The following is a 21,413-nucleotide window of genomic DNA, read 5'->3' on the forward strand; positions in this document are numbered from 1 at the left end:
TTTCTTTTGCCTATATAGAGCACCGCCAAAGCGGAACAAGAAGCAATTTATTACGTTTTTTTAAAAACAAGATCTCTTATAGGAGAAGCCGCTCTCTGCTTAACATGTTTCTTTAATCGCTTCCTGTGAATATGTGTAAACAGCTGTTCTGTAAAATAAATCGGTGTTGTTCTTGGCATTGCTTTGTGCTTTGCGATCTCGAGTGTTTGTGAAAGACAATATTCATAGCAATGTAATATTTTCTTCCAATATTTTATTTTTTTGCGTCTGGGAGTGCCATACAGAGTTTCTGCCCCCCCCCCCCCCATATACAACTCTAATCCCAATTTGCGTTACGAGGTGGGAAGCAGAGCTGACAAAATTTTGCTAATGGGGGGGAGGGGGTAAAATAGCTAAAAATCTGTTGACGTAATACTTGAATGGCTCCTTATACATTTTGCCAGTTTTTTTTTTAATATCTTGAAGTTCATATTTTAATTATGTATATGTCACTTTTTGAACTTGTTTTGACGCCCTGTGCACAGGTAGCACTGCCCTAAAACCACCATCAACATGCCACTGTGGTTCAAATCAAAAAATTTATTGATAAACACTCAATAAGGCCTTGAAACAACATGGTTTTAGATCACTATATACAAGGCCATAGCGAAAGAGGTTAGATATAAGAGTTATATAGAATAAAATGCTTAAATCTTACTATCTTATTATAACTACAAGTATCACTTAGGCCCATCTCAGAAAGAAATCTGACTATGGTCCTGACTATCACAGCTCAGTTATTAGCAGTAATGTAGTATTTTTAAAAGGACCTGAAATTTTCATAAAGAGAAGTTAGCAATAATTGTTTCACCCTCACACAAAAATTTAAGTCTTATTCATTCAAATGATTAGTGGTTTTTGTGATGCATCATATGGACTTGTGTTCATTATGTGAGTAAGGATAAATTACTTTTATATTCATCCAACCAGATCATCAATTGAGCATGGCAGAGAACTTGGAACTACTCTATTAAACATCATTCATTGCCCCAAAAGAAAATTTAATTACATAAGCAGACAGAATGAATAGCACCTATATTAAATAAAAGAAAGCAATTAATTAATACTAACAGCAGCAAAAGCAATGAGTAAGTAACAGTTTATTTCCCACTAATTACTAAGAAAAACGTCCACAAACTGAATTTTCACTTAGTTTAATTATGCACAATATATTTTATTTGATTATTGTGCTACAACATGAGAGAATTTCACACAGACACCAAATTCTAATTTAAACATTTCATAACTTTTAAGTAATTGTAATGACAAGCATTTCATAACTCTACATTGTGAAAAATACACACAAAACTGTTTCACACACAAAATTTTTTTCCTCCATAAGCTTTATCTGCACAAGCAGGGTTATTCTAGTGTGAAGATTACATTGGGGAAGTTGAATGATTCAAGCAATCAGTACATCCGTTGACTGTTTCATGGAACTTGTGTTAGAATCATTGTGATATTACCTTAAAATTTTAACCAAATAACTACAAATTAATTAGCCTTTTTGTGCATTAATTGACAGTAGTTTGTGTGTTATGGAAGTTGATGAATTCCATTAAGAAAGGAATTCTTTCCAGAAAAATCTATGGTTTACAATAGAAGAAATAAAAAAAAAGCTTTAATTAATAATTGATATACAGGGTGGATGCTATCAATTGCTCAATAATTACACACGATTCCTTGTGGAAAACTAATATGGAAAATTGTTTTCAGTTTTTTGATTTGACCAATGATTATGGAGCTATAATGCATCAAAAATTGATGACGTCATCCTTGAATCCTGTCAAATTCACTGAACGTGCACCAAACGTATAACTTGGTGTTTTTAAACTGATAGCAATGATACAACCCTGAGCATAATAAAAAAAACTAAAGCTGGACAAACCAGTTTTTTTCCCTTGTCCTTCCCCTCAAAAAATTTGGCTTAACAGTGAAGCAAAAAAAATTACCACATTTTGGCAAAAAAGTGTTGATTTTGGGAAAACAATTTTTTCAATAGATCTAGTTTAGCTAACGCTTCACTAATGTTTTGATAAATTTTCCAATATGCCGAAGGTAAACACATAATAACAAAAAGCGCCAATAGTGAAAGAAACTAACTGAACTTGGCTTCTAACAGGGTTGAATATTTCAGTTCATTTTGAATTAGTGGCAACCAGCTGCATGGACAACATTTTTCTCATTGGGTGTTTGGTGCATAACTGATGGTTAGAAAACTGACATATATATCACAAAATTTCAAAAAGTTATAAAGTTACAAAAAGTTCAAAAGTTACTCCCTTCATATTCGTCCAATCCTAAAATGAAAGTGCTTTTTCGTATTAGTTTTTCACAGGGAATCACGTGTGTGACTATTAGGCAGTCGAAAGTATCCACCCTGTATATCTGTTGGTTTTTGAGATTGTATGCTCTCATGAATTTATGAGTTCTTAGAATTTGATTTAACAAAATGCACAACATGTGAAACAGGATGTTTTCCATGAAATGTTCTTAGTTCACGAGTGGGAGTGGACTGGAAAATACATTCAATTTGTTAAAACAGTGTTGAATGTAATAACTTCCCGTTAAATTTTGATACAACTACAGGTTGATAAAAATTTAGAAAAACCAATATTGTATTAGTTAATTTGAAACAACTGGTATACAAGTGAAATAAAACATATTTTCTGAATAAATAACTTCAACTACAAAACAGCTTAATATTTTTGAACAAATTATGGGATCAACTTTGATACTTCCACAGATAATTTTTTTAAATCATAAAAAAAAATGTATCATACAGAGAAAAACACAATGCAACACAAAATAAAAGGGGTCATTGGCACAAATCAGCTGTATATGAGCTATAACAGGAGCAATTCTAAAATGCATAATATCACATATTATACAATCTGGATTCATCAGTTTTCTTCCCCAATCATTTGGCAGTACTTAATGAATGAAAATTGTTATAAAACTCACATAATAGTATTTATACTTAATTTGATTTTGTTTCATTAGAAGTATTTTTATAATGCACTGAAATTTCTGAAATAGCAATGCTCAAGAGACCAGCGAAATGTATTTTTGTAAAGGAAATATTATAGATGCAATATATCAACACTGAAAAGTGCATCAGGATCAGAGAGTAATACTGTTACATAGGTGATTGTAAATTATTGTTATAGAGGGTGTCCAAGGGCATCAAAAGTATTTCAAATCTGTGGGTGCCTGTCTTGAACTTTCTACAGGAAATTTCGCTTTCTGAATCAATTCTGGGCGCTAATTACAGTGCTACAGCACTCATGTCTCTGAAACCACTCAGGGTATCATTATATAGGATTTTCACTATAATTTTTCCCCTTTTTCATAAAAAATCAGAAAGACTTTAGGGTAATTTAGACCATGGAATAGTCAATCTTGATATTAATAATTTAGACCAATTCAAAATGAGGTGTCCCTCACTTTACACAATTTTGCTATAACACAACTTCGAAAAATTACTTGAAAAAATTGTAGTTGCATAGTTGAAATCTATCTGATTTGAGGATGTAGATCAAAAGTTCACAACCTCCAGTCCACAGACCACATGCGGCCTACCAAAGATGCTCCATCCGGCCCACACAGTTTTCTCGTAGAAAAGTATTAGTACTAAAAGCTTCCTTCAGAAAACTGTCAAAGGTAAGTAAAGTTGCGAATTAAAATAAAAAAAATTATCAAAGGTATGACAAAGTTGCCAATTATCATTAAAATTGCTGAAAAGTCACCAATGGTAGGGAAATAGAGGGGCTACTGCAATATATTAAAATGTAATTCATCAAAAAATATGTATGTGTGACAAATACAGTCAACCCCCCGTATTCACGATTTCCATATTCACATTTTTTTTTTCCTTCATTGGAATTTTTTTTGGAACACTTAGAAATCGTATCAGTGTTCCAATTCATGTGTTTTGTTTACAAAATTTGAGTTGTGCATATTTAGGATGTCTTGCTAATGACATTACCTTCATCATTAGAGCCGTGGCAGTTCCAAGAGAGAAACAGTCACCTCGGGTTGGATTAACGTTTGGCCACAATGTGTGCTAGAGCCAACAGAAGAGACTATAAAAGACATTGTCACGTTAGTGAAACAGGTGGGTGGAGAAAGGTTCAATGATATGGATATAGAGGAAATCGAACAGCGAATTAATAGCAATTCAGAGGTATTGACCGAGGAGGAATTAATGCAGTTGACTGCTCCTGAAACTGAAGCGGTCCCAGATAAAGATCAAGATAAAGAAGTAGAAGACAAGTTCAACATGAGTAACATAGAGGAAAGGCTTTGCACGTTCAAATATGCAATAGATTGTTTTCATGGCATAGATAGACCCTCTATAGCAGCGGTTCTCAACCGGGGCTCCGTGTGCACTTCCCAGGGGCTCCGCGGCCACTCGAGAATAATAAAATGAATTAATAAATTTGATAAACAAACAAACAAAAGGCCTAAAGGGTACCGCCATATAAATAATATACTAAAAAGGGCTCCTCAAGTTAAACAGGGCTCCACCAGGGAAATTATTCACTGAAAAGGGCTCTGCGAGTCAGAAAAGGTTGAGAACCGCTGCTCTATAGTATGCTCTTCACATGCATGTAGAAAAATTGGTAGAGGAAGTCTTATCAACATACTCCAACATACTTGATGATATGAAGAAGAAACGGCAAACAGAAATCACAATTGTTCTTTCAGAAAACATCGCCAACAATCGCTGCACCCTCTTTTACATTCCCTTATAACTCTGCATTACCCTGTTCTTCTCATGGCATTCAATAAACAAGATATTTGTTTATTAATTATCATCCCAGGTTCTTAAGGAGAGAAAAGATGCACATTCAGCAGAACTAGCCCATTCATCATTCGATTAAGGACAGATGTGAAAATTTAAAATCAAATTTATTTATATAGAATAAATTCAAGAGATTCATTTTGAATAATTAATTCTTTTCAAAAATTTATTTTGCATCTGGAAGTAATTTTTCATCCTTTTGGAAGAAAAAGTAATACGAGAGACACTTAGTTAATACCACAAAATAATTTGACATGGAATCGAACATAGGTGTAGTTTTTGAAAAGTAATATGAATGTAAAATTTATAATAAAAATCACTTTCACTGAAAAAAACAAATAGCAAAGTGTTAAAACAGTTGCAATACACTATATTGCAACTGTTCAATGTGTTTTGTATACAATATACATTGTACTACAACTTGTGAAAAATTTACAAGTTATGTACAGAGAAATAGAAATGTCATGAAACTATGAATTTATGGCAATACACATTCAATGTCATATGAAAACTCTTATTTCGCTTCAGAAAAACAAACTATTTTTATAAGATATTATGACGAGCATAGCATCGTGTTCAACAAAGTTCATAATAACAAGGAAATATGCTTTCTTAACAAAACATTGATAAATGCTGTTATAAATATAAAAATACATAAATAAAATTGGCTATCAATTTCTTTCTTGTAAATAGCAGCTAAATGAAGAGGATTTGAATGAACAAAAGTAAACAAGTGTTTATAAAGATTTCTTTATAAAAAAGTTTTTTCTCTAATTACTGACAAATTCACGTTACTTTTAGAAATTTAATGTCAATCAAATGACACACACACACAATTTGCATGAGAAAAGTTGCATTTCATCAAGTGTTAAAATTCATGACTTATTATAGAATACTAAATCATAATCTACTCGTATTACTATCAGACGCCTAATCTCAGGCACACATGGTGAACATGAATGGCAGCATAAGGGAGCTTAAAATTCATAGAATATATGCACACATTTTTCTCAAAAGTAGGTTTTATTCAAGTGCATTTGAAAAAAAATAGCAGTTTCCAAAACAGTTTTCAAGTGGTTAGTATTTCACAGAATCAGAGGATACAGCTTTAACTGGTAAAAAAACAGCAATATGATTTCAGAAACATATTATTTTTTATATGTATATTATGCCTTTTATGCCATACTGGGGAAAAAAGGTCTGAAAAGTCTTTATATATTATTGATACTCCACTCCCCCATTTGAGTTCAAATATAAAATGAGTTCATATTTGATTAGATTCAACTGGTACTATAAACAACTGCACAAAAAACAAGATAAATGGTACAAGTTGAAAACATCATCATTTGCAAAATAGGCCTATGCACAAACAAAAAAGATGTGTTTTAGAACATCATAATAAGTATTAGTAAAATTGACACACATTAATTTTTTTTAAATTTTATCAGAATTAATTTCTTTAGCAAAAAAATAGAAATCACATTTCATTAATTTGACAAAGACTTCTCACTAACATTCTTATTGCTTGGTTCAGGCGTGCTTTTGTCAAAAATATCAAACTACCTTACTAGAGGTGAAAATCACATTTTGTTTGCTATCATCATATCTATAGAAGTCTAAACTGATATAACTTAATTTTTCCTGACAAAAGCTAGGAATGTTACTCATGGAACTGAGCAGGGAGAAAGGAAAATATCCCAACTCTACTGCAAGCCTATTTACAGTCGACGCTCGTTACAGTGACCATTCCATTACAACCACCGGTAGGATAAGTCCCAAATGTTTTCATATAATAAATGTATGTTTTCCTTTCGATATAACGACCTTCCAATACAATGTCCATTTTTGATGGGATGATGGGGGGGGGGGGGTTCGTTATCATAATGAGTGTTGATTGTGCCAACCAATTTTCCCAGCATTATCTGGCATGCCGTAAAAATTGGGGAAACCAGCTTTTTGAATGTTTGAGTCTGATTCATTTCTTGCATGCTGAGAAAAACGTGTGGTGTAATAAAGATCACTGAACATGTTCAACGGACTGATATCAATTTCTATTGAATGTATTAGAATAAAATATCAGTTTTTCCCTGTACAGCAAATGTGTTGTCAGGAATTTTGTAACGATAATGAAAATTGAGGTAATAAATTGAGCTCTAATTTAATTATTGTTAACCTAATATGGGCACTACATTTTTCTCTTTTTTGCATGTTCACAGATTTCAGAATTATGCTCATGCTTCTGTATTGTAAAATCATGTTTTCAGTACAATTATTTTTTAACTCTGATTATTCAAATTTTACATATATTACAGAGGAATGCATAAATAATTTCTTTCATTCAAACTGAGCACAACTTCTGTCTATTGCGATGTGAAATTTAAAACCAATTGTGTTGTGCCAGAAGTGTAAGTGTGTGTTTCTAACAGTCTGAGAGTGTACATAGTGGTTTTCTTTTTGTGGGAATTTTTTGTGCCGCCATCTATATGCATAAATAATTTGCAATTCTTCTTACATTTCTATTTAATCAACCTCGACAAATAACTTGATAGCCAATAATTTTGCTCCTTTAAGCAGCTTAACGGAAAAAAAAATCACTAAACCCCCCCTTAAAAACTATATCTTTTTTAAAATGAAATAAGCTTTTTTTCCTATTTCCAGCAAATGAAACTAAGTGAGTATAGGGAGAAGTGTTCCACTGAGAAATCACCTTTATAAAATATCTGGAGTTGTGAATGCTAAAATAAGAGGCTTTTAAGGAGGCAAGATATCTCGCCAATGTGGGTTAAAGGATTAATAAATAAAGATTTCAGCGAAAGCAAACAAAGTTTGAAACAGCCAAATGTAATTCATAACATATAAAGGGTCCTATAAATGCAGACATTGAACATTGAAGGACCGGACACACCCCCAAATGCAGACAACAGACAAGCCCCAAATCAGAAAACTCAATTGTTTTTTAGCATCCAAATAATTAAGAAATTCTGAATCTGACTCAAATATTCAGGCATGCCAGAAAATATGAATGCTCCCGGCATACAGGTTTCCCCTGCTGTTTCCTAGCATTCCGGCTAATGCATTGGAATATAGTTACTAAAACTAAATTTGTCATTCATTACCTGGTCACACGTAATGAATGATCTTACAGGTCTTTGAAGCACTAAAGGTAAAAATATTAACTTAATGTTATATTTGAATTGCACAGCCACCATTCATGCTCTGTAGAAATACATACATGCATAATATTTAAAAATGTAAATACTGAAGCACATTAGTAGTCACATTCCACAATGAAATAAAATGAAATAACAAAATAGATTAAGTAACACAAAGAAAGGTCACTGTATTTGAAAAAAATAAAAAATCACTAATGTAATCAAAAAAGATCAGAAATAAGTACTTATATAGTATGGCACCAGTACGGTACAATAAATCTGAAAAAAATAACACATTACTGAGATTTAACAATATCATTTACATAAAAAAAAAAATCAACAGATAACAATAAATACATGTACAACTATCGTAAAGGTGGTTTCTACAAAGATGTACTTAATAATTGCTGTAAATATATTCAATGAATACAGTTATAACAAGAGCTAATTCGCGATCATAATCTTCTAAAACATAAATGACCATAAATTACTTATGAAGATGAGCAGCATTGTATGAAGGCTAAATCTGGAGAGCAAATTTCAATAATTTAAATAAGAGGATTAAAGCAAATTTACTCATCAAAGGACCCAAACATCAGAAGGAACGAGCTATTTACACAATGCACGACACCCTTTCTAATATTTAATCATGAATAACAAATAATTTTGCAATAACAAAATAAAAACTTCATTTACTCAATATGCTTATCAAAATATTTTCATGTAAAAAAAAATTAAGATGAAAATAAATAAATTACTTCTTGCTATAAGTAACAATTGAGCAGAAACTGATTAAAACTCGTAAAACTTGTTCAATTTCACCAACAAATAATTAATATGTATATTACAAAAAAAAAAGCTGCATAAAAATAATTTGATAAACAACCAACTTCAAAATGGAATTTAAATTATCTTGTTGCCACTGTTCAAAATGGAAAAATAAATAGACATATTTCCTTGTCATGTAGTTTCAAAATCGGCATTGCAAAAATAAAATAACTCAACGATTTCATAATTTTTATGTTTTACTTTGGCACTGTATCATGTTTGTTTTATAAATCAGGTGAAAATTTATTTCTGTATACACCTAATACCAAATAGCTAAATTTGGTTTCCCCCAACGTTGATGTGCGAATGTGAGCCCCCTTTATTAAAAATCCCCACCCCATAGCTGCACATGATACAAAATTTCAAAATATGCATTCAATCATAGATACCAGAACCTGGGCCTTTAACCCTTTTTTCCCAGCGTTCTCCAATTAATTAATAAATTCCTCCATTTCTCACACCCTTGGTAGTAAATTTCACTGAATGTGAGTAATAAATTTCACAATGGTCATAGACTCTAGAGCCAGGCATGGCCCAGGCTCTGTTCCATTGGAGGGGGGGGGGGAGATAAGCACATTACCCCAAGGGGTTGGGCATGCTGGAGAAATGGTAATAGACTAGGATTGTGTGTAGTTATCACGCTCATCAAACCAAGAGGTCTCGTCTTTCACAATTGTCCCCCATCTGCTTAACACACCACCAAAAATGATATTTTAGCATGTTTCTGAGTCTCATACATCTGTTTTATCTGTGGCTTGTATATGTCCCTATATTACACCTCAGCCACCTTTTGTTAGTTGAAAGTGAGCCCTTTCCCATTAATTGAAGTGAAGAAATCAAATACTCAGATGAATGTAAAAAAAACTAATTACAAAAACCAGATTTTGAAGTTGGGAAAAGTTCCTAAACAACAGAGAACTATGTTTTTTGATATTATCGTTTCTGGACAACTGATTTTTTCATGGTACTAGTTGTGATCCTGAAACTTGAGAAGATAGGGAACACAAGAAAATCTGTTTTCCAAGGATCAGTGCACTTCTACAAAAAACAAAAGAATAATGAAGAAACTTTTCTTGGTTTTAATCCAAAGAAACAGCAAAACAGATTGGAGACAAATACACATCTTTATAAACCTCTTGCATATCATCTCAAAATGTCTGTTTCTTTGAATAAAATTGTTCTGTAAAAAAACCTGTCATGTCCTTTAATTGAGATATGACTGTTCCGAATGAAAAGGGATTGGAGTAAAATTCTTTTCAAATTTTATCATTTTACTGACATTTTCTTTCTATTAAAATGATTAAAGAAATAATCATTAGATGATGAATTTAGTATTCACATGAAACCTTCATATCAGAGTTTTTTCATTTAATACAAATTATCTAAACTACTTTTTTTTCATTTCAGATATGTTTTTTTATAAATATTTCCCAAAAGAAATTGAGGAATGGATAAAGGAATGGACACACAATTCTTTTTATGCCATAAGAAGATATATATGTGTCATATACATATATCACATTACATAACACATATGCTGTGTACATGAATTAATTTAAATTAACATGAATGAACAATATGCATGTTGCCAGAAGATTATAATTAGCATCACATAGTATAATTAAAATGAAAAACTGAAAATTATAAATTTCTAGTAAACTTAATAAACAAAATATTATTATACTACTCTCGGCCATGTTAAGCTTCATTTTGTGAATTTGATTTGAAATTTATTATGAACAATGATTTATGTAAAGTTTATAAATATTTGTGTGACAAAATTAAAAAATTTGCTTACGTTGTTCTTTCATCAACGGAGAGCCGTCATCAGGACCTCGTGGTCAGAATTCACATGAATGAGTTGTGGAGGGGTGATGTTTACGCCTGGTCGTCCGAAGAGTTTGCCTTTGTATTTGCTGCATCCAAGTGGTCTTTGGATGCGAATTGGGGAGCCATCTGTTGAAAAGCGTGCTCCCCAATGGCTCCCCGATTCGCATAAAAAGACCACTCGGACGCAGCAAATACAAAGGCAAACTCTTCGGACCACCAGACGTAAACATCACCCCTCCACGACTCATTCGTGTGAATTCTGACCATGAGGTCCTGATGACGGCACTCCATTGAAGAGCCGAAACGCGTCAACCATTCGACCAATTGAAATTATTTGTTTTGAAAACGTGGCAATTTTTGTATAAATTAAAACCAGGCAAAGTTTCTAATTTTTGTGATAGGATTATTTATTGTTGGTTTGACATGCTTGTTCTAAAAAAAGTGTCTTTCAAGTTGCGAAGGATAAATAAAAATTAAATATTTTTGGATTGAAAATTTTCTTTCAAAGAAAAAAAATTGTTTTTTGTAGTGTTTGCAAAGCGTAAAGAGCACACATGTTTACACCACAAGTTTATTTCCCAATACAGTACTGTACTTTGCACTAGCCAAACTACTTTCCAACACAGTTTCAAGGTCACGAGATAGTGTGGTGTGACTGCAAAAGATGGGAGGAAGGGAAGTGGTGCTGAAGTATGGAAGAATAAAACACATTTTTCTGGGAAAGAATCGTTTTGTGGCACACAGGAACAAAAGTTTTTGGAATCCTTTTCTGAAATTCCAGGAACACTGAGACAAAATTGGCTATTTGGCGTAGAAAAATACACTATTGGAGCAGGATGACATAAGATCATTTTGAAGCAGTGCAGCAGAATTGTCCCAGAGTTCTCACCCCTGCCCTATAACCATCAAATATAGCCTATGACAATTTGTTTTTGATAGCCCTCTTTGTTTCAGACAGTAAAAATGACTGGAAAAACATTTGAAAATCTTCCTGTTTAAATGGACTCTGCCATGAGATAAGTCTGGTGGCAGAGTCCTGATATTCATTTATGTATGCTATAAAGAAATTTTCAATACAATAAATTTGTGATGAAGCAAATCGATTTCATAATATAGAGAGTGTTTTCAACAGAATTCCATCATACATTTTTTAAAATATCACACATTTGTTGAAAAAAAAGTTTTAAAATTTTTGAACAAAATCATGTCACTTTTTAATAATTTGTTACATTTATAACCTATATATACATCTCCCTTTTTAAAAATTAGAACATATATATTAACTCATATAACGAAAAAATCTCGAAAAATTTCACATTTTTAATTTTGCTAAATTTTTTCAGAAAGCAAAACTTTGAGAAAAAGATCTCTAGCAACATATAAATAGCAGAATATGAAGATAATATATATTAACAAACTTTTATTTAATTCTATTAAAAACATAAAACAATAAAATATTTTGTATACAACAATAATTTAAACTACATCCCACAAAATTGACCTTGTGTGTATATATTCTAGAACCTCTCAGAAAAAATTTGGGCCAAGAGTAGTTTTAATGATTGTTAGAAACATGTTATAAATCTTTTATATGTACATCAAAGGCAAATTGGAATAAAAATGGAATTACGCATCAAATCCTCACAAAGTACCACCAAATTTCCCTTACATACAAAAAAAGGTTTTAAAAACAACAAATAAATTTGAAAACTTCAAGCAACAACTCATATGTACACTCACGATGCCAGAAAACCTTGTGTTTTTTTCACCTTAAAATCGCTGATGTAATCGAAAAGTGAATTATTAATATTTTATATAAGATGAGGCCGATTCAAAGTCTGCTGTACAAATTTTCATTTCACTTCAAGTACAAGAGTATGTTTCGATCATGACTGTGAAAATGATATACATACTTACAATGAATGGCCAAATTTACACAAGACCATGTGGATAAAAAAAAAAGAAAATATTTCCAAAGGCTTCAATTATCACTTGCATGCTTTGATGATGGTCATTCAACTTCTGCTCAACGATAACTCATATTCCTAGAAATTGGGTATCTCAGTATCAACGTGCTTTCTGCTGATACTATAGGCAGGCCATTGTTGCAATGAAAGCTCACCAGGTGTGTCACACTTTCAAATGTTCTGTCCTTTGTACGAACCTTTTTTTCAAAATCAAAGAAAGAAAAAAATTTCAAAAAAAAAAAACCTTTATAAGTGGATTAATTTTTTTTGAATGACATGTAATGCAAATATGAAAAACCATAAAAGTAGTTTGCTAAGTAATCTAATAGCCAGAAAAAACTGGAAATTCTCAATTTCAATTGTACTAAAACCCAACCAATCTGAACCCTGTTCATACGAACAGGGTGATTCTTTTAACACATTTTTTGAGCATTTTGTAAATTGGAACCATTTCTCTATGACAAATGCTTGATAAGATAAAGGCTGAGTTAGGGCTTACAGAACACCCTGTAAATTGTTATACAGGGGCATGGTAGCCCAGGTCGATAAGATACTCGCCTAAAGTACCAAAGGATGTTTAGAGGTGTTGCGAGTTCGATACCCAGTTCGTCCTTGTCAGAAAACTTTCCTGACAGGGGTACAACAGAAACAATGGTATGACAGCAGAAAAAATTGCTACCACAGGGAGTCTTCCAATCGAGAGGTTAGCGCACCAAAAACAAGCCTGCCGTTCAGAATTCGGCAATAAATTGTAGATCCTGGTCTAATTAGCCGTCATGTGCAGAAAATGACCGTGGTGAGACAAAAATGATCAAATTGTTATACTGGCTGGAATAAATAAGAAGAATTGAATGAAGTGAATTCATTGAAACTTTTCTCAAATTTTGAAAAATGTCTTTTTTTTTCAGTTTAGTTTTTGAATTTATTTTAAAAACAGAAACCAAAATTAAATATTAACAGTAGCCAAAAAAAGAAATAATAAATAAAAGTTTATAAAAAATTAATTAATACAAGATAATTATGTAATTGATTACAGAAAAAAATGAATAGAAAACATTATCCAAAGGTGTGCAAGAAGCTTAGTCGTATTGCACTAGGGGTGCAGGATGGAAAAAAGGTTAATACCACCAAACATATTTATATTTTCAGAATTAGGCTATTTTTATGTTCTTGCTGGTGCTGCCATTCACCTTCAATTTTTGAAGTAAAGATAGAAATACTTGAATTTTCATGTCAGTATAGTGTTGTAGGTTTGCCTGCTTTCTGTGAACACTTTTTAAATAGGAGACCAGCTCGCAGTCATGCCTCAAAGTTGAAAAACAGCAGAAAATCAACTTCAGCTGACCAAGGGTATTATACAGTCAAATCTCGTTGAACGAACTGCAAAAGACCAAAGAAATCATTTTGTTATAACGAAATTTTGTTATAAATGAATTCCAGGTATTTGTATTGTTCCTATATAAACTAATCTAGAGTATTTAAAAAGTGTTCGTTAAAATGAGATTTTTGCTATAATGGTATTCATTAAAACGGGAATCAACTGTACTATACAGTCGAATCCCGTTTTAATGAATACCGTTATAGCAAAAATCTTGTTTTAACGAACACTTTTCTAATCCCCCAAATAAGTTTACATAGGAAGAATGCTAGGTAACCTGGAATTCCTTTATAATGAAATTTCGTTATAATGAAGTGATTCCTCCGGTATCTTGGCATTCGTTATCACAGGATTCGACTTCACCACACACCAACTACGCCCACATTGCTATCCCCAGTTTACTTCATGAAAGAAACATGAGTAGCTCTAGAATTTTATTTTGATATTACAATTTGAAGAAATTATATGCCATAGTTTTGCTTACCACTCCTTCAGGATCAACCAGCAGCAAATGCTTCCGAATTCCATTCTGCATACCAGTCAACACATATTGTCCAGGGGAACCCTGTGATTCACGAACTAAGAAGTCCCCATCCTTCACCACAAGCCCTTCACTCTCTTTACGACTAATGGGCCCATGGAACCAAGGCTCTTGCAATAAAACTACTCTGTGATTAGCCAGACCAGCTGGCCACTTTGTCTTTGCTGTAACAACTATCGGATTAGTTGAAGAGCTGTTTCCCGTAGTTGCATGAGGAGGTGGATTCGGTGGCAGAGAATCGCCCAGTCTGTGCCTGGGAGGTGGTGGTGGCTGCTGGCTTTCTATGTTCAATGCATTTTCGAAGTGTTCTAAAAATGAGCAAAGTTTAGTATGGATTTTCCCAGTTCACAAAGTTTAACATTATTTAATAAATTGATAAATTACTGATCAGTGCAAAAAGTACTGAAAATGAAGGAAAAATTATGTGCATATCATAAAAAAAAATAGCCCTCAAAATTTGCTCTGAATGAAATTTTTTTGTTTTCAATGCTGTTAACAATCTTGCTATAACTGGAAGAACTTAAAACTTCCAATATCAAACTATTAACCACCATATCATGTTAAAATCGTAAGTCACCAGACTGTGAATAACAGATGCATCAAATGATCACAAATAAGGTTCAAGAAAATAACCTATTGCAGTGAAACCTCCCATAACTGTCACCTCTGAAGAACGACCACATTTTCTTTTGGAATGCCTCTGAAAAAGAATTTCCCTACAACAGTCATTTTCAGCCATGAAAATGAAGGGAAGATGATACATATCATAAAAAATAGCCCTCAATACTTTCTCTGAAGTAGTTTTCTTCTACAAAAACTCTGTGATCATTAAAATAAGTGTAGGTTCTTCTCTACATCAGTAGTGGTGGTCAGCAAACCCTCATGGTTTTACGAGTAGTTGCTAATGGCTGCACTAAATGCGTTTCAGAAAAGAACAAAGCAGAAATTAGAGTTGAAATATGGCTTGGGAAGTCATTGGTTTCCGTGCATTTGACCAAGGATTATCGGATAAGCACCAATTGAAAATACTGCCCTAGACAAAAAAATAAAAGATACCCGATAGTATTGGAAGATGAACCAGATCTCTTAAAGAATGCATGCCCATGGATACAAGGATTACAGCACAGTACTACACATTTTTCTTCATGTCATTTAATTGTCACTTTTTTTGCCAAAGCCTGATGCATTTGTATCTAGAACTTGACAAAACTTAAAATAGTGATCATAAATCATAAGATTTTTATGCAAAATTCATGCATCTTTAATGTCATGTGCTATGAAATAGCTTCGAATTAGTCACAGTATGCATTGCTGATTTATGTAAAATAATGTATGAAGGTTAGAAAGTAAGTACAGAGAAGTGATAGAAACTATATGGGTTGAACTTAAAAACAAAAAGCATCATAAGCTTATTGTAGGAGTTTGCTATAACCACCCCGAATCAGTATCCAAACTGCATCTCCAAGATTCATGAAGAAATTTTGTACATGTGGAAACATAAGAGGGTAGTAATATTAGGAGATTTTAATTATACAGGGATTGATTGGGAGAACCTATCGACTAGGGATCAATATATGAGAGATTTTCTTAAGTTGGTGCTCGATAATTAATGTATCAGCAGGTATCAGAAGCTACTAGGGGAACTTCTATTTTGGATTTGATTCTCACTAGTTGCGAGGATTTTGTTGAACATGTTTCAGTTGGAGATAACTTTTCTTCTAGTGATCATCATGTTAATGATTTTTTTGTAGCTTCTTTGCAGATAAACAGAACAATAAAAAAACAAGTCTTTAATTTTTGAAAAATCAACTTCAAACATTTGAAGGAAAGGTTAGGGTAATTTTCAGACTCATTGGTATCTGTGGGTGTGGTAAGTCAGTGGGAAGAATTCAGAACAAAACTCTCCTGTTTTGCATGATGTCATACCCTTTGTTCGTAAAAAGTGGGTTTGTTCATTGCACTCCCTCTGGTTCACAGATAATCTGAGTAATCTTTATCTTGAAAAGAGAAAGGCATTCAGAGAATACGAAAGTGGAAGGTCTTTAGGGAATGTGCCAATGAATTGTGTTGGGGCCAGTCGCACAGATTTATGAGAGTAGTGTTGCTGAGAGTATTGTACCAAGAGATTTAAAGCTTGCTATAATATGGTTCCAATATTTAAAAAGGGTAGTAGAGAAGCAGTGTCCAATTATTGTCTAGCTGTGCATATATGTGCTGTGAACATAACGTAAAATCTGCTTCCGTGTAATGCTTGTTATGTGTAATGCTGACATCTGCTGTCAAATTCTATGAGTGAAGTGTAATGATTGAATAATTGTATCGTTGTAGTCTGAGGAGAGATGACTGAATAATGAATAATCTTAAGGAATTCAAGAAGTGTCACATTTCACAGAAAGTCTTGATTTTGTACTTGCATATATATATTTGTTCTCAAACCCTTGTTCCTGTGAGTGTCTACCCATCCTCAAGTCCTCTGTGAAGGAAGGGCATGGATCTCTCCAGGGTCCTTCACCGAGGACTTGAGGATGGGTAGACACTCACAGGAATAAGGGTTTGAGAACAAATAAACAGCTTTACTCACATAAACTAAAAGTACTGCTAAAACTAGAGCAGCCTTCCAAACATACCCCTTTCCTCTTCGAATTCTACCGTCCAAGTTCTTTTAGAATCTTGTTCTTCTCTTCTAACGATCGCATGCCACACATACCTTGCATGCATTCACAGCCTCTTCATAACATTGCCCCCCTCCTCGACAGTTGCATGTCCCAGGCAATGCAGTCCTGAAATTGGTGAGTCCTCCGTACTCCTTGTGATAATGTGTAAGTCTCATGACATAGACCACCCTGAACTTCAGTGTCTTTTGAGAATTCACATCACAACGTAATTCAGTCTTTTTCTGACACAATAGCGTCCTTCCCATGAAGTCTGTACTTTCGGACATCCTCCTTTCCATCATTTTGAACACCCTCCTTTCCATCATTTTGAACACCCTCCTTTCCATCATTTTGAACACCCTCCTTTCCGGCACTTCGTACACCCTCCTTTCCGGTGTTTCAGATTCCAAGGCCATACGAGGTCTCTCTCTTTGAAGTCATGAGACGTTTGCATCGTAGCAAACTCGCATCTTCTCTGAGTTGAGGTTGATCCCATCCCTAGCAATGCGATGCACATCTTTGAGGTGCTCCTGAAATTTCTCTACGTATTCTTTCATACGAAGAGGAGCATCTGGTGGTCATTCAAACAGCAGGTCACTTGACAGACCGAAGATTCCGTCTCATGAGCATCTGTGACTGTGAAACCCAGTGCTCTCGTTGACAGCACTTCTGTAGGCTAGCAAGAGCAGCAGTAAATTCGAGTCTCAGTAATATTGTTACTTTGACACGAACAGCGAGATATGATTCAGAATGGTTCTGTTGAATCTCTCCACCATCCCATTGGATTCCGGATGAAGCGCAGTATAACGTGTCTTTTACATTCCCAGAAGTTTGCACATCCTAAGGAACACAGCTGACGTAAAGTTTCTTCACTGATCGGAATAGATCAGCATGGGGACTCAGTATCGTGGCTCCCAATTTTGCACCAACACTTGTGCCAGCATCTCAGCCTCTCATTTGGAATGGGAAATGCTTCTAGCTACTTGGTGAAACAGTCCATCAGCACAAGCATATACTTGTTACCATCAGGTAACGGTCCTAGGATGAAGCTACGGGTGATATGCATTGGTATATTGTCCGCATTAACCCTGTATGGTCCAGTGTATATTTTAATATAAATGGCAAATACATTTTCTAAAAAAAACTATTATGCCAAATTCTTTTTGTAATATTTGGTTATTTTAGTAAGTACATCTTTCAGTGTCCTTTCAATACAAAATACGGTTATGTAAATACTTTTTTTTATCTAGACAGAGTTGATTCCTTGTTGTAAATCCACTCTAATTAAATTGTTGTGTTGTTGTATTGTTTTAATTAAGAATATGCTAATAGCATTCATTTATATCCTTATTTGAAAAATGCAATACATTTTATGGGAATGAACTACATGAGTTAAGAAATTCCAATTTTTTTTAGTGTATAATCCTAGAGCACAAACAGTAAAACATGGTAATGATAGATCTTGAAAATCATTACCAGGATATTAAATGAGTTTTAATGCGTAGAAAATAAGATTGAGATAATAAGTCTGATCATACTTGAAAAGAAAACTATAATCTTACGTAAATGGAAAGATGTTTCTGATGTTGACTGTTCACTGGGACAAACTGCACTATTAACATAGTCTGTGAAAGACAGAAAGCCCAATCAAAAACACAATGAGCTTGTAAAAATAAAAATCAACATTTAAGCAGTCAAAATAAAAAATTACTGTATTCAAGCAGTTGTTAATTACTGAATAAAATTACTGTAGAATATATTTCTTTATCTTCCAAAAAAATACAAATAGAACAAACTACAAACATAATAAGAGACATAAAATAAAATTAACAGGAAGAAAGGTGCAAAAAACCTTTTGATGAATTATAATTGTATCGACAATTTACATGTAAAATGTGTGATTGCTATAACACGCATCTATTTAGTATATGATTTAATCTGCAATAATTTTCATTACATTTTTACATAACTTAAAAATTTAATATAAAAGCAAAAGCATTCAATGAAGTTAAACAACCGTGAAAATTATTAATTTACATCTACACTCTGCAAAAATAATTATAAAGTTGAACTAAGACAATTGACACTTTTTTGAGAATATATAATGAAGAGTTTGTTGAAAATAATTCTTTTTAAATTTAATAAAAAATGAGCATTGCAGATGCACCAGCTAAAATATAAAATGATTATGATACAGATGGTTGTTTAGAAAGTAAAGGTAATGTACTTAATGTATGGTGGAAAAATCAATGTTTCATTGCGTACGTTGTCATTGCTGACTTTGATTATTAAACTTCTCCCTAATGGTCTTTAGTCATTGCTACAATGAGTCTGGCTTGAGAAATAAAAGTTTATAATGGCGGAGTCAATTCAGAATCCTGCCAACTGTGAAGTGCACTCTGTCATACATTCCGTCAAATATGAATGCACAGGAGATGCCCACAAGGTAACTTTCTATTTATTGGAAAAGAATCAATAAAATGTAATGATGTAGTCCTAGTGAGCTCTCCTAAGGGAGAACCAATGTTCATGAATTCAAAAATTAATCATCTCAGTAATGGAGCCGCATGGATTCATTAAAAACCAAGAAATTCCCAACCTTGGTTGAAGTAAAAAATCACTTCTGGCAAGGCTGTATCAAGAATTGGGGACCAGGAGGGTCCAGTACCGCCAAAAATGTTAGAAAATAACTAACATATATATAGAACTAGCTTACCCGTCACGCGTTGCTGCAATCTCAGAAGAAATGAAATTCAAGCAAATGAAGAAAGGGGAAAAAAATTCAAAAAAAAAAAAAACTATGCCAGAAACCTTCGCGGGAGTGTACTCAACAACTTCCCAAAGTTTCATGGCGATCGGATGAATGGTGTAGTAATGCATAAAGGACAAACAGACATACATACATTCGTTTTCATATATATAGATAACATCCATAAGTCGACTGTTTTATCACTTTGGTTCCCCTAAATATTAGTGTTTTCGCCCTTCAAAATAAGTTTCCAACTATGGTCCTGACCTTAAGGATAATTACTGGAACAGATTAGGCAAAACAAATAAGATATAATGTCGACTGTTTTATCACTTTGGTTCCCCTAAATGTTAGTGTTTTCGCCCTTCAAAATAAGTTTCCAACTATGGTCCTGACCTTAAGGATAATTACTGGAACAGATTAGGCAAAACAAATAAGATATAATGTTGACAAGTGGATGTCCTCCTACTCAGACTCACATAGCGAATTTGGCCATTGCACTTCTCAAGCAGATCCAAGTTGTAGGTTTCGACCAAACAGCATGAACCTTATGGTCAGTGCCTTTTATTTCTTTAACTGAAGAAACATTGGGGCAACACATTCATGACAATTATACAATAAAAACCAAGTTACAATGCGTTTCTGATAGCCAGCGGCTGATTTTTATGACACTGGGGTACAGAAACAAGTACCCAGATCGAATAGACAATGGTGGCAATTACATTGAAAAATAATGCATGCACTTTGTAGCAGGGTTGTTTGGTTTAAACCACCTTGGTTTTAACCAAGTGGTTTTTTTTTCAAAAAATCAAATAAAAGTTGCCTAAATATCATTTTTTTTCCTTGAAAAATATCATATTGGTTCATTATTAGCCGAAATGTTTCATTTTTACCACATTTTATATCCTTGGGGTACATTCTGATAGTATATCTTAAATGACATAAGATTTTATGAGTGGTTTTTTTCAAAAAGTCTCATAAAAGTGGCCAGAATATACATATATTTTTCATATGAAGTATCTTAGTTATTTAAAGTTATATATATAAAAGCCAAAATTTCTCATTCTTACAACATTTGCTAACCTTTGGCTACATTCTGATGCTCTATCTTTTGCAAATTCATTAATAAGGATTGTATCACACATCTAAATGTAGTGGTGTATTATCTCACAGGGTTTCTTTTTCCCGTCACAAAGAAGCAACTACAGTAGTGACACCATCATGCTAGGGGCAGGTGGTCCTATAATCCAATAAAGACACCAGCTGTCCTTAAAGGACAGACTAGTGTACTAGTTCTAACATTACCTCACATACATTTTCATTTTCTTTCCCATAAGAAGTAGCACATCTCCTACTGTATATCTCCCAGTCTTAATATTCTCTCTCAATAGTTGTTTTTTTTTATACTTTCACACACGCACTGTTAAGCCCAATTAATCAAGGTTCTACTGTATAGTAGTAACTGATT

The 21,413-nt window shown here is 33.3% G+C and overlaps 1 protein-coding gene across 1 annotated transcript in view; it reads right to left on the reverse strand.

Moving 5' to 3' along the window:
• Nucleotides 1–11,015: 11,015 nt before the first annotated feature.
• LOC149071697 (SHC-transforming protein 1-like) overlaps nucleotides 11,016–21,413 on the reverse strand; it is a 29,204-nt gene continuing 18,806 nt past the window's right edge. The window contains exons 10-12 of the mRNA XM_089247811.1: nucleotides 18,759–18,821; nucleotides 14,486–14,850; nucleotides 11,016–12,820 (exon numbers count right to left, since the gene is read on the reverse strand). Coding sequence (XP_089103937.1) covers nucleotides 12,683–12,820; nucleotides 14,486–14,850; nucleotides 18,759–18,821 — 566 coding nt within the window. The 3' untranslated portion in view covers nucleotides 11,016–12,682. The remainder of the gene's footprint in view (nucleotides 12,821–14,485; nucleotides 14,851–18,758; nucleotides 18,822–21,413) is intronic.

The sequence above is a fragment of the Pholcus phalangioides genome, unplaced genomic scaffold, assembly GCF_987345545.1.
Source record: "Pholcus phalangioides strain wild (caught in Gottingen) unplaced genomic scaffold, Ppha-v1.0 ptg000018l_1, whole genome shotgun sequence".
Lineage (NCBI taxonomy): Eukaryota > Metazoa > Arthropoda > Arachnida > Araneae > Pholcidae > Pholcus > Pholcus phalangioides.